The following is a 12,891-nucleotide window of genomic DNA, read 5'->3' on the forward strand; positions in this document are numbered from 1 at the left end:
TCAATCTATTTCTATATGGTCTCCATATTCTCCAATGTAAATGTCCACAATCACACAATGAATGAAAAAAAAAACGCTTTTAATTAATCCCCTAATTGCTTATACATAGATATAATGTTTGTTATATGTAGTTAATATTTGAAAAAACAATTATACTAGAGAAAACTTATATTGTTATCTCCAAATAGTTGCGAGGCTTGAATATATATCAAATACATAGCGTACGTACAAACTATATGTTCGAACTTTAATTCAAAGAAAATGCAATATATTGTGAAATTAAGACGATGTATAGGAGAATCAATGACAATTTTTTTTTTCGGTAAATGTGGTGTCTCGACTTTAACCAACCAAGTTCGAAGGATTTACTACCGGATCGACATATGACCCATGAGGCCACGACAACATCTAATATACCCCTTTGTTTGTTTGAGAATTTGGCCAACCATTGCATTAACCACAACTCTTGTTGATTACGATGTCTATACACCAAACACACACACACATACATACATACATACAAACACACACCCACAAAGAGAGAGAAAGAGAGAGAGAGCAACACTTTTATCTGTATTGTGACAGATGAAAGAGACGAAGTAGAAGAGTACCTGCGAAGAGGGAGCTATCGTCCAACGAAGGTGTGTCAGTAGGCAGTGGCAGCGACAAGAGCAACAAACCTACAAAAGGTAATAAATAAAGATAAACAAAGAAGCACCATTCACTGTTCATCTGACTATCTTTTATCCTTCTTCGATCATTCTCCTTCACATTGTACTCTCATGGATAAAGGTCTGAACACACTGATATTTCCCTTAAAAAACAAGTCCTGGACCCAATGGATAAAACTTGATTTTAACATCCGCAATTAGATGCAGATGAACTCTAAACAATTAGACAATTAGTACTTTAGTTCAACCATCATTGCATATATTCTTAGATTAAAATACTCTAAGATAAATCTTGATATAGGATTTAGTGTTTATATAATAGTTCAGAGAGTAGTTTTATATATTAACAAGAGGAAACTAATTAATTAACCTCCCTAAGTGAAACTTTTCCATTAACATAAAGCCATTTGATACATAAGCAAAGCTAGCTTCTATTACTACAAAATGTTTTCTTAACATATTAATCGAGTGATTAAGCAAAAATATAACAGGCAAAAACTTGAAGGAACTGGATTGGATACACAAAAACTTGAAACCATTTTATGCTTCAGTGGTTTAGAGTGCTGAATCCGGATTTTCATATATTTCTTTTTATTACAGACGTAGTAGCTAGCCCTTGGGATTTTGATGGGTTTTTAGGCTTCAACACAACATACCTTTGCTTATTTTAATGGGTTTTTAGCTTCGGTATATGTTTGCTCCTTGGATATATATGGATGTATTGTCGACAAGCCATATAAGCAAATTAGCTGTATATAAGATCCCTTGATGAATAGTTGGTGTCAGATATCCAAATCCAAGGACATACTAGAGGCTGTTGATTTGGCGATTATGTTGAAAGCATGAGAAGATGATGATTGTATTATCGTACTCTGATCATATTCGTTTCCTTCTCCATAGGGACTCAACTGCAGATAAGGAATGCTGGTGGATTGTGGTGACGGCGATGACGATGATGATGGAGGCATTACAGGCGGCGGTGGAGAGTGACCATGGCTGCTTGGAGGATCGTAGTCACGATCATCTTCATCTTCAGAGAAGGGACAATCCATGTTAACTCCGAATAGCCGAAGTCGTTTACCAGATCCTTTCCCATGAAGCGGTGGAGTTTGTGATGCTTGTGGTGGTTGTGGTGGTGGATCGATCTCAACCCCAACTCCAAACCCGTTTCTTTGTATCATCTGAAGATGTTGTTGTGGTAATACACTGCCACCTGATCGGAAATATATAACGGATCTTGAACCACCGTTGTTCACGTTCCCTGAGGTGGTGTTAGGCGGCGGAAGCATCAAATTAGAGTAGTCCCGTCTTGGAAGAGCTGGATGAGATTTCAAAACGAGTGGATTCCAAGGATGGAAGAGATTATGATTAGGGAATGAGAAAGAGAGATTAGTCAGATGCGGTGGATTGGAGGTGTTTACACGGCGTCTCCAGTCTATAAACAACCGATCTTTAGCTGTAGACCCAACACCCCGTTGGAAAGAAACGACGTCTCCGGCGTCAAGCTTCTTTTCTTTAACAAAACGGCTCCAACCCTTTGTCATGACGTAGCTCTGACTACTGTTCCAGTATGAGTAGCGAAACCTCCATAGCTTTCCATTTCTGTCTTCGAAATTTAGCTGGAGACCCTTATCATTGTTGGAGGAATCCAACGGGAAAAACCTCTCGGCATGTTGTTTAGGTATCACAAGGCGATTTAGCTTGCCTACGTCACTAGGAGTCACTACTTTATCAAACATGTGCTCTCGCTCCACCATGGATATCCTTCCGACTTCTCCTTCTTCTTCATACTTTGTTGAAGGTTCCCCTACCTCGTTATGAACGTCCAGCAGCAATCCACCGCCACTGTGGTGGTGGTAGGGAGGCGGGGAAAAGATAGGTTGTTGTTGTTGTTGTTCTGGTTGGTGGCGGATGTGGTGATGGTGTTGATATGAAGCTGAAGAAAGAGAAGAAAACAACCGATCTGCGGTGGGTGGTTGTTGCTTTTCTTCTTCGTCTTCCCCACTACAACCGGTCTTTCCCCAAAAGTCCATTACTTTTTTCTGTGTATGTGGCTTTCTTCTTCGAGAAATTAGATGTGTGTGTATGTATGATGATAAATCAGATCTAGGTTGCAACTATTGATCTTTGATTTGACATCAAGGAAGCAAGAATTAGAGAAATGGATCAAGAAAAGGAAGTGCGGATATAGGGAGTGGCGTTGAAGAAAGTTGAAATCAAGTTTAAGAAATAAAGTTGTCTGTCCTGGAAGGGTTTCTACTGATCACTCATGGTACAGAATAAAAGATGCAGATGGTGGATGTTCTAGGGTTCACACATGTATTTCAACCTTCAACAAAAAGATAATTTGGAAAAGGACCATATAAGAATACTTGGAAAAAGATAGGAACCAACTCATTCAGCCAAATTAATTATGGCAACTTATGTAAATCTCTCTCTCTCTCTCTCTCTCTCTCTCTCTCTCTCTCTCTCTCTCTCTCTCTCTCTCTCTCTCTCTCTCTCTCTCTCTCTCTCTCTCTCTCTCTCTCTCTCTCTCTCTCTCTCTCTCTCTCTCTCTCTCTCTCTCTCTCTCTCTCTCTCAAATGAACTTGCTAGGGCAACTTTTCTTTTCATGTTACTTGAAAACCTATAACCAAGTTCTTTTATGATATATTTTCGATTTTTCGTCTACTTTTTTTCTTTTACATAATAGTATGTGATTGTTGCTTGTGATTCACAACTTTCTATTTGTTCAATAAGTTCATCATACTTTTGTATTAGGGGTTTTTATATTATCTCTGTCTCAAATTGATACTTTATTTTTAAATTTTAAAGTTTTTTTTCTTCAACTTTAACCTTAAATATTTTTGTTTTTTTGATAGATAATACTTGATGCAAAATATATGAATGAATTGTATTTTAAATGTTTTTTTTATTATTATAAGTTTTATCATGTAATATATAATACAAATAAAAATATTTAAGGTCAAAATTAAAGAAAAAAGACTTAAAAAGTCAAAAGTGGACTATCAATTTGAGACGGAGGGCATATATTTTTACTATTCATCAATAATCATTTGCTTTTATTAAATTATTTGTCAAAATCCAATCGATGTTACATTCTTAAAGAAACGATCTATAAGTACAAGAAATAAGAACACAACCACTTACGAGATTAGTTGGTTTTTTAAACCATTAAATCACATTGTATTTTGCTCATTTAATGAGTAGGGTATGGGACAATAGAAGTAACCTTGTTTACTTTTTAAAAGCAAGGATATATAGAAACAAATGTCTTGGTTATGATCAAAACGAAAACATGTTGATTACATTTTTGTGTAACGACTATTTATAGGGTTGGGTGAGGATTTGACCGAGGCTTCCGATGTAAGATGTCACGTCTTCATTTCAAATGTGATCCCATGATAATTGCTTTCAATTTTGTTTACATGTAATAATTATAGCATGACTGATAGGAGAATGCACGAAATTCATGCAACTTCTTTTATAAAATAGAAAAAGTAACGGGTTGATTTTAACGTAACATAACATACTGGCTGCTTTATTATCAACAAATAGCAACGCCCAAATATTTGTATATATATACGATATTTATAGTATATAGTATGCATGTGGAAGGAGTAGCTGCTGGCTCATATCTCTGTGTATTGTCCTGGCCCTGGTCCTGCTGGTCCTTGATCTTGAGAGAGGGAAGGGGGATCATCCACATGTTGTATAGGATGAAAATCCAAAAATAATATTAATTAGTTCTTAAAGTATTCTCATGCCAACGTAAAATTCGTAGCTCCCACATATTTACATGGTTTCTGTGTAATATTTAATGCTAGTGTTTACAAATAAATATTGACATATTATTGTGCTGTGTAATTAATTCGATACATGCACCAGATTAGACTTACATCAAGAGGTGTCTACTCTCTATCATTCTATCCACAACATCCCCCGCCTTAATTAATCTCTTTACAAGTTTTATAATACTTTTGATTATCATTAGTTTTAAAAACTGAGAAATTTATTAAAGCCAATCTAGCGAGGGACCAGAAAAGAAGAAAACATATGCACAGGGAGCATAGTCAATGCTCGGGCTCGGGGTGATTAACGACGCCAACCAATCAAATCTTACAAGTCCGCAATCCAGCACTTATCGAATTAAATGATATTCATCTAATATTGTCAAACATAAATTGAAACTACCTTTGATGCCTTTCATGAATATGTCCTTGTTAATTTCGCCTTCGTACGTCCAAACTAAGTGTCACCTCCAAAGCTAAATTTTCACCGTTATATCATATAAAAGACAATTCGGAATTGAACCCAATCATGTTTTGGTCCCGTGCCAGTTTTGGGCCAAACAACAACTTGACACCTAACACTACAAACAAAAGGATATTTTATGACATGCAGTTATATTATGTTTAATGTCATCTTCATATGCAACTATCAAAATGGATTTAATGGTTTTGATGGCACTAAAATTTTATGCCACTATAATCATATTTATCAATGGAATAATAATTTATAATTAATGTCACTAAAGATTTTAAGATTTTATAGCATACAAACAACTACATCTTTTATTCTAAATTAAAGAATTATTTTCTCCGCCACTTAGATGGAATGGAATGTAATTAAACTCACGTATTTGATTACCATATATAGAGTATAAATGAAACTCCAACACTCTTTCGTTATAATTTCTAATATGGTTTAGGAATATACTGAAATTTGAAAACTGTTAGGGTGTTTAGGGTCATATGAGTGGGTAAGGCAGTATGGACATGACCCATGACTTCTAAATTTTTAGTGGCCATTTTATGTGTATCTACTTATATTATTTTAAAGAAAAAATGTTTGGAATTAAGTTGTCACAGACAACAATATAAAAGAGAAAACGAGATTGGAGCCAAAATTGATGCAGAAGATATAGAAATTCCAACTAATTCTTCAGGAATATAAGGAATTAAACATTTTTTTACTTAAAAATATATTGTCAAGAGCCTTTGATTTATTTATTTATTTTTATTTTGGCCATGGCCTCCAATCGGCCTAAATCAACCCTGAGGGTGTCAAACCCAACATCTAAATGGAGTAAAAAAATGAACTCCAAAAGCATTGTTACTTTATAGTAAAAAAAGTAGTACAAGACAAATATCGTCGATCAATAGAGACACATAACAAATATTTATATCTATTTGCGTAAGGTATTTGAGTCATAAGTTGAGGGATTTTATTAAATTTGCAGAAATGAAAATTAAACATATGCAATTAAATATTTGAAACTTAATGATAAAAAGAGTTATGATCTCATAGTAAACTCATGCGTTACCATTAAGTATCATGCAACCATAGCAAACAAATATGAATTACATCAATATCAATATTAAAGAGTTTAACAAGTTCCACTCCATTTATCATGACACACCATCTAGCTTCTATTATTCAACACTCTATCCTTGCGTATAACTTGGGATACATGACATTAAAAAGAAATACGTAAGACAATAATGTCTCGTGAACTAGGCAATTATGACCAAAAGCATTTATCACATTTTCATCAAAAAACATTTCATCTTTGCAAAACATATTTAAAATAGACATTTTCCACATTCCGTTCCATTTAAAACATTTCATTAGTCATAACATAATTCAAAAGACATTTCTTTTAACATTTCATTCCTTCTTTCATTAAGGGCTAATTTCGATGTGAACCGTTGACGTTTTATACTTACGGCCTAACATATTTCAAAGTCTATACCAAGGTGGAAAGAACAAAATCAGTCTACCAAGGTATCATTTCCATTAGGAAATTTATCTTGATAAGGGGTAGCACCACCCAATAGATTCATCTATATCCCGTTAGGGGGATATCATGGCTCGAGCAATATATTCTTTTAATTACTTTTCATATTTTATACATTCATAAATTATTATCATTTCTTTCGATGTTTTACACATTTCATACGTTATTATCATATTTTCCATGCTGTACACATTTCATACGTTACTATCAATATACTCATTTCAAAAGTAAAACATTTATATTTCAAAACATTTCAATCATGTTATCAAAACATTCTTGAAGCCCCTTTCCAATTCACTTCGTACCAATCGTATAGGTTCTCACACATGATTAAAAAGTGTATTATTATAAAACACACCCTACTTAATCCATGAAGTGTTCATTGAAACTTTTAAGGATATGATGATCAATAAGCTTAAATTAAGGTTGAACTAGTCTAGTTTCAAATTACACATTCTAAAATTTACATAGTTTTTCCTAATTATTGGATACTAATGTGTATGTTGTTAAGTACATGAAACCGCAACTAATACCATTGTAGGTGTTGAATTTAACCATGGAATCCTCAATTCCACAATTACACTCCAAAATGCTCATAAACACTCCATTGAAAGGGTTAATATTTCAAATTGTTCAAGAACACTCTTCAACCTATATGACTTACCCCAAATCATTTAATACATCATTGGGTGTTGTCAAGTGCATGTGAAGGTTTGAATCGACCGGATACACTTCAAGTATAAAGAACGAAAGTGAACTAATCTAAGAGAAACAAAGAACATAAAGTAAATAACACAGAGAGTTCTCCAAATTGTTCCTTCACTATGAAAGATTTTTGTCTTCACCAAGTAGATGGGTTGTCAAAAAGACGATTGACGCAAAGCCAAACTCTCTACATTAGGGTTTACCCTAATGTAGATTATATACTAATCGTATCTTATATATACTAAGAACCGTTCTTCATAACAAAGATAAAGGATCTGCTATCTATTCTATACATATCTATATCATTACCTAATATACAAAAGATTATAATAGAATAACTATACTAAGCGATGAAGTTGATAAGCTTGATATGCTGGCGTTGGTAGTGTTGTGGACACTGACGCTGACAGATAGCGTGGAGTGTTTGACTCATCAGATCATAAGGTGTGACCTTATAATACCCCCTATCTGATGATGTCAAAACTAATCTTCTTTAGAGTCATCAAAAGAGACATTGTAAAACTTGTCAGCTTCTTTCATGATCCCAGGCTTAACCATCTGAATTGATCAAGTTTAAGTTCATCCAGTCTTCTATTAAGCTCCAAAGATATCAACACGTGATATTCTCTTTCCAGTTCATAATGACCAAGTCCTTCCAAGCGAAGATGAAACACATGTTCACTGGGAGCATAAGTAAGATCATCAGTATGTTGAAAGCACATTTGATTCTGATTGTCAAGATAAAATATCCCATGCTCCGGTTTTGGAATTAACTGGTTCAACACCCGCTGACAGTTTATTATTGATGTACCTAGTACCATAAGGAAGAAGAAACTTGGTATTCTTGGACTGTCTCGGAGCGTCTGTTCTTCCTGAGGATGATGGTCTAGATAGACTGGCTAATGGCATAATGTTGAATTTCTTGACTTTGTTGAGTAGCTGCTGAATTGCCAACTTCACTTCCTGAGCATGAATACCCTTGTGTTTGTCGATAATTTCTTGAATTTTCATCCACTCGTTGTAGCTAAATTTGACTAGATCACGAGCAAATACAACCTCAGTGTATTCATATTCTGTTTTCATTCTAACCAAGTGAAGCTTTACTGACTCATTCCTTGGTTTGGTGCATCTCACTTTGATAATGGGATCAGGGTTTTTGTTGCGAGTAAGAACGTCTCCAAACTTCTTCTTATCGATCCGTTCATTTAGGTCTGAAACAATGTGTTGTTTCTCCACATTATCATTGAAGATCTTCTTGACCTGATTATCAATGCTTTGAACATTAGCACTTTCATCATCAGAAGCAAGAGCTTGAGCAAGTTTGGCAGAAATACGTTCTTCTTTTCTTGCTTCTTTCTTTTGTCTAACAACAACATTATACTCTAACACGATTTCTCTAACTTCCTCAAAAGGTAACCTCTATTTTCCTGCTAATTGATTTAGATCAAAGATAAGCTTGCTTTTCTTTTTAGGAGGAGGTGCTGAAGGATCAGTATCAGCAGAAGCGTCACTCGCTCCCCCTGAGAAGGAAGCCTTCCTCTTTCGAGGATTGAGCTTATCATTGTTAGAGTAAATGTCACTATTAGTTCCTTGAGGAACCTCTTCTTGAGGAATCTCTCCTCAAAGTAAGAATTGGGGTAAACAACATTTAAAGGAACAACAACTTGTGACAAGAAACCAAGATCAAGAAACCCTTCATAGTCATCAGTCTCTGATTGGTCACCAGTGTTAGGAATGGGCTGATCATCAGTTGTTGCATCAACATATGGAATATCAGCAACAACAATATGCATTTGAGGATCATCTTCAACTTCAACCCTTCCAGTTATGTCAGGCTGAGATGGAGTTGGTAAAATTACCACCTGTATTTGCATTGGTTGAGGACCCACTTGATTATTCTCCTTCTTTTTGGCAACATTAGATTGGGGAAGGGAGTTAGGAGGAGTTGCAGGAGTGCAAGGAGGAGAGTGAGATGGTGGAGGAGGATTATCACCTGGAGAATTTGGTGGAGTGTCATCAACAACCATATCATCATCATCATCATCATCATCATCATCATCACCCAAAGCCATGAGTCGCCTCATTGTAGCCACATCTTTTTTAACTTTACTCCACCTTTTACCTAGTGATTAATTAATCTACACAATCATAGAAAGTTGGGAAAGTACAACAGTTTGAAAGTTAGTGTGACAACCATCAATTTTGGTCAAACGAAGTCAACAATAGCCATCCAGGTCAACTCGACTCGCATTAGAATTTTAGGAGAAATTTGATATTCCCTAATGTTACTAATGTACTATTGGAAAGTTATAATTCAAAGTACATCTCTTTTTACCAATTATTGAATATAAACCCTAATCAGGGTTAGTAACATAAAATTCGATAATTCAATTATATATTATTTATGTATAAATAATATTCATAACACGATGTAGTTGAGTTCATAAACCGTACACTACACGACAAATTCATAACAAATGTTACATATTCAGATTTTGGTGAAATCGTCACCAAATGCGACATATTCTATACCCGACTTAAACACTCAAACTTTAACTAAAAGAATTAGGAATCATCATAACTTTCATGTAATGTGTTATTATTTTTGATGTTAATGATTTTTTAATAATTTGAGTTTAGATGATTCAAATTAAGTAATTAACATCATTTTTACCATATTTTTTTAATAAAAATCACCAACTTTTATAAAAACTACCCATTCTTTTTATAAAAATAAACTAAAGACCATATTTGTTTTATTCGATCATTACCCAGTTTATAAAAGTATTATTATTAAATTCACATATCGATGCTTGAATATTTAATTCAAGAGGTCATTCCATGCCCCCATACCCACCCCACCCCACCACGTCACTCTTTCCCTCTCTTCCTTACACTCGATCGAAACCCTCCCCCTTTCATTCCATCTTCATTTTCTTCATCTTCTCTTCAAGAACAAGTCATTCTCTCAAGATTAATCTCCATAAGTTGGTTCTTGATTTTGTTGGTAAGTTTGAAATTACACCCTAATTTTTCACGAATAGATTTGCAACTTTCTTCAGAAGGAGTTTCAGAGTAGCTTTCAAATCGAGGAAGACGAAGAGAAGTTCGAAAGGATTCCACATCAATAGTAACCCTATCTTGACCATCTCCAATGGTTCCAATAATAGTTTGAGCATCGGTATCAACATAACATGAATAGTAGAACTTACATACTTGTTTAGGGTAGAATGGATTTGGGAAGTCGCAAAACGCATATAGTAGAGGACAGCTCTTGACGTAGTTGACGAAATCTTAGATTCCCGACTTTACGAACTGCTTTGGGATTTCATTCAAGAACACCACATTGGTTGATTGAATGATGATGGGAAGGTTAGGAGTAAGAGGACCGTTGACGACATTAGCGCTGGGGGCAAACTCACATAGAGGCTTTGACATGGTGAAAGCTTTGAGAGAGAAGATGGTTGAGAGATTCGTTTTCGAGAGAGAAAGAGCTAATTGCTTGAATAACTTGTAAAAGTGAACTAGGATGAAGAATTCCCAATTTATACCCAAAAGGTTTTCCCTTTTATGTAATCATGAATGAAGATATATACGCCGTAAAAATCTCGTATCCTAAGATAATAATGGATCTTTCAGTTGTCAACAAAAAAGTTACCGTTGAGATAAGAAAGATACATCATTGAGACAGGTCATCAGTGGTAACGAACATGTAGCACCTGGTTCCTGGTATGTATTTTAATCTAAGTATTTTTGCATTTTTAGTTGGAACTCGGCGAGTTGTATGCCTGACTTGCCGAGTAGGGGCTAGATATCGAGCACGTTTAAGTTGGCAACTCGACGAGTCCATATCATGGACTCGACAAGTCCGCCGTTTTGGAAGAAACCCTAACTTCAAGGGTTTGCACCCTATTTAAACCCCCTTATGCGCCCCAAGCTCGCCCCCTTCACTCTCAGAGCATCCTTTACCAAACCCTAACCCTCCCCTTTGTGATTTGAGTGTTTGTGTGCTTTTCCTTGAAGTTTGAAGAAGAGAAGGAAGGAAGGACCAAGGAGAAGGAGAAGAGCAAGGATCTAGAACTCAATCCAGAGTTCTTTGAGGTATATTTCGGATCTTTTCTGTTGCCATGATGATTTTCTATTAGAAACCCCATTTAAGCCATCGTTATCCACTTCCTAGCTTGATTGTAATATAGAGATCATATTGAGTGGAATGGCCTTTGAATCTAGCTAGGTTTGAGCTTCAAGAGCTTAGATCTATTGCCTTTATGGAGCCATATTGCATGAAAACCCTAGATCTACTCTTTTAGTGTATTTTGAGCCTTAAAACCTACATTGGTGTTTATCTACACGTAAAGTTGGAAACTTTACATGTTAATCGAGCCCTAAGAACCCAGATCTATGGATGGAATGCACTGGATTCAAGCAGAATCGAGTATATAGTGATTGCATGCATGCGACTCGGCGAGTCGTTCTTCAGACTCGACGAGTCGAGTCGCATGTCCCCAATTTTTCCCCTTTTTAGTTATGCCGAGTGGGATCAGTGAGCTATAGGTGGACTCAGTGAGTCGGAAACCAGACTCAGTAATGGAGGGACTCGGCGAGTCAATGCCCTGACTCGGCGAGTCCAAGGCAATCTTCTTGCCTCAAGAACATACTCGACGAGTTGTTCATACAACTCGGCGAGTCACGGGCCAGAGTGTTCATCGGATGAAGATGAACTCGACGAGTTGTTCATACAACTCGGCGAGTCGGATGAAGGACCATTGGATATCTGTATAGAAGGAGAACTCGTCGAGGCAATGCCTAACTCAACGAGTAGGGACGGGAGTGAGGACAATTGACTGCATAGGGACTCGACAAGTTGGCGAGCCAACTCGGCGAGTCGGGTCAACAAAAAGTTTGACTTTGACTTTGACTTTTCACTTGGTCGGGGGTAAAATGGTCATTTTACCCTAAGGATAGTTAACAATGTTTGATTAAGTGTTTTGTGGGAATTACAGCCGGAGGATTTCCGGAGCAGCAGCAGCAGACAGACAGTTCCCGCGTAGATCAACAGCTACTTCAAGGTGAGTTACCTTCCAATAGCGGTGGGTCTACGGCCACAATGTCGGCCCACCAGTAGGAGTTGTGTTTTAGATGATTGTCTTTGTGATATCATCTAGGTTTGCTACTAGCTGATATGTTATATGCTAGCTTGATGTGTTATAGTAGTAGAGTTCGGTTGTTAGTACCGAAGGGTAGTCAGACACCCCAGATACGTCTGACACTATGTGATGTTATGAATTATATGCTAGCATGATCTGTTATATGTGTTAGGGGTAGTAGGAGGGGAACAGTCCCCGAGTTCGGTTGTTAGGACCGAAGGGTAGTCAGACACCCTAGATACGTCTGATAGTATGTTATGTTATGATATGTGTTAGTAGTAGTGGTAGGGGGTGAAATAGTCCCCGAGGTTCGGTTGTTAGGACCGAAGGGTGGTCGGCACCCTAGAATGGCCGCACGGATAGGTCGGCACCCCAGAATGGCCGTACCGGGCAGGTCGGACACCCCAGAAATGTCTGACAAGTATTGTATGTTATATGATTGTATGGTATGTGGTACGATGGGGGAACTCACTAAGCTTTGTGCTTACAATTTTCAGTTTTGGTTTCAGGTACCTCTTCATCGAAGGGAAAAGAGCTGGCGCGGTAGCGGCACATCATACACATCCAC

At 36.6% G+C, this 12,891-nt stretch overlaps 1 protein-coding gene across 1 annotated transcript; it reads right to left on the reverse strand.

Moving 5' to 3' along the window:
* Positions 1-226: 226 nt before the first annotated feature.
* Positions 227-2,991, reverse strand: LOC145056936 (B3 domain-containing protein Os03g0120900-like). The gene is made up of 2 exons (XM_079004667.1): positions 1,328-2,991; positions 227-680 (listed from the first exon to the last, which is right to left on the reverse strand). Exon 1 carries the CDS (start codon positions 2,702-2,704, stop codon positions 1,454-1,456), a length of 1,251 nt encoding a protein of 416 aa, XP_078860793.1. The 5' UTR covers positions 2,705-2,991; the 3' UTR covers positions 227-680; positions 1,328-1,453.
* Positions 2,992-12,891: the final 9,900 nt, after the last annotated feature.

Source organism: Lactuca serriola, chromosome 6, assembly GCF_051521515.1.
Source record: "Lactuca serriola cultivar US96UC23 chromosome 6, Lser_US96UC23_V15, whole genome shotgun sequence".
NCBI lineage: Eukaryota > Viridiplantae > Streptophyta > Magnoliopsida > Asterales > Asteraceae > Lactuca > Lactuca serriola.

Excerpts from the sequence above, each read along its gene's own strand:
- LOC145056936 (XM_079004667.1), bottom strand. The coding sequence starts at position 2,704 with ATGGACTTTTGGGGAAAGACCGGTTGTAGTGGGGAAGACGAAGAAGAA.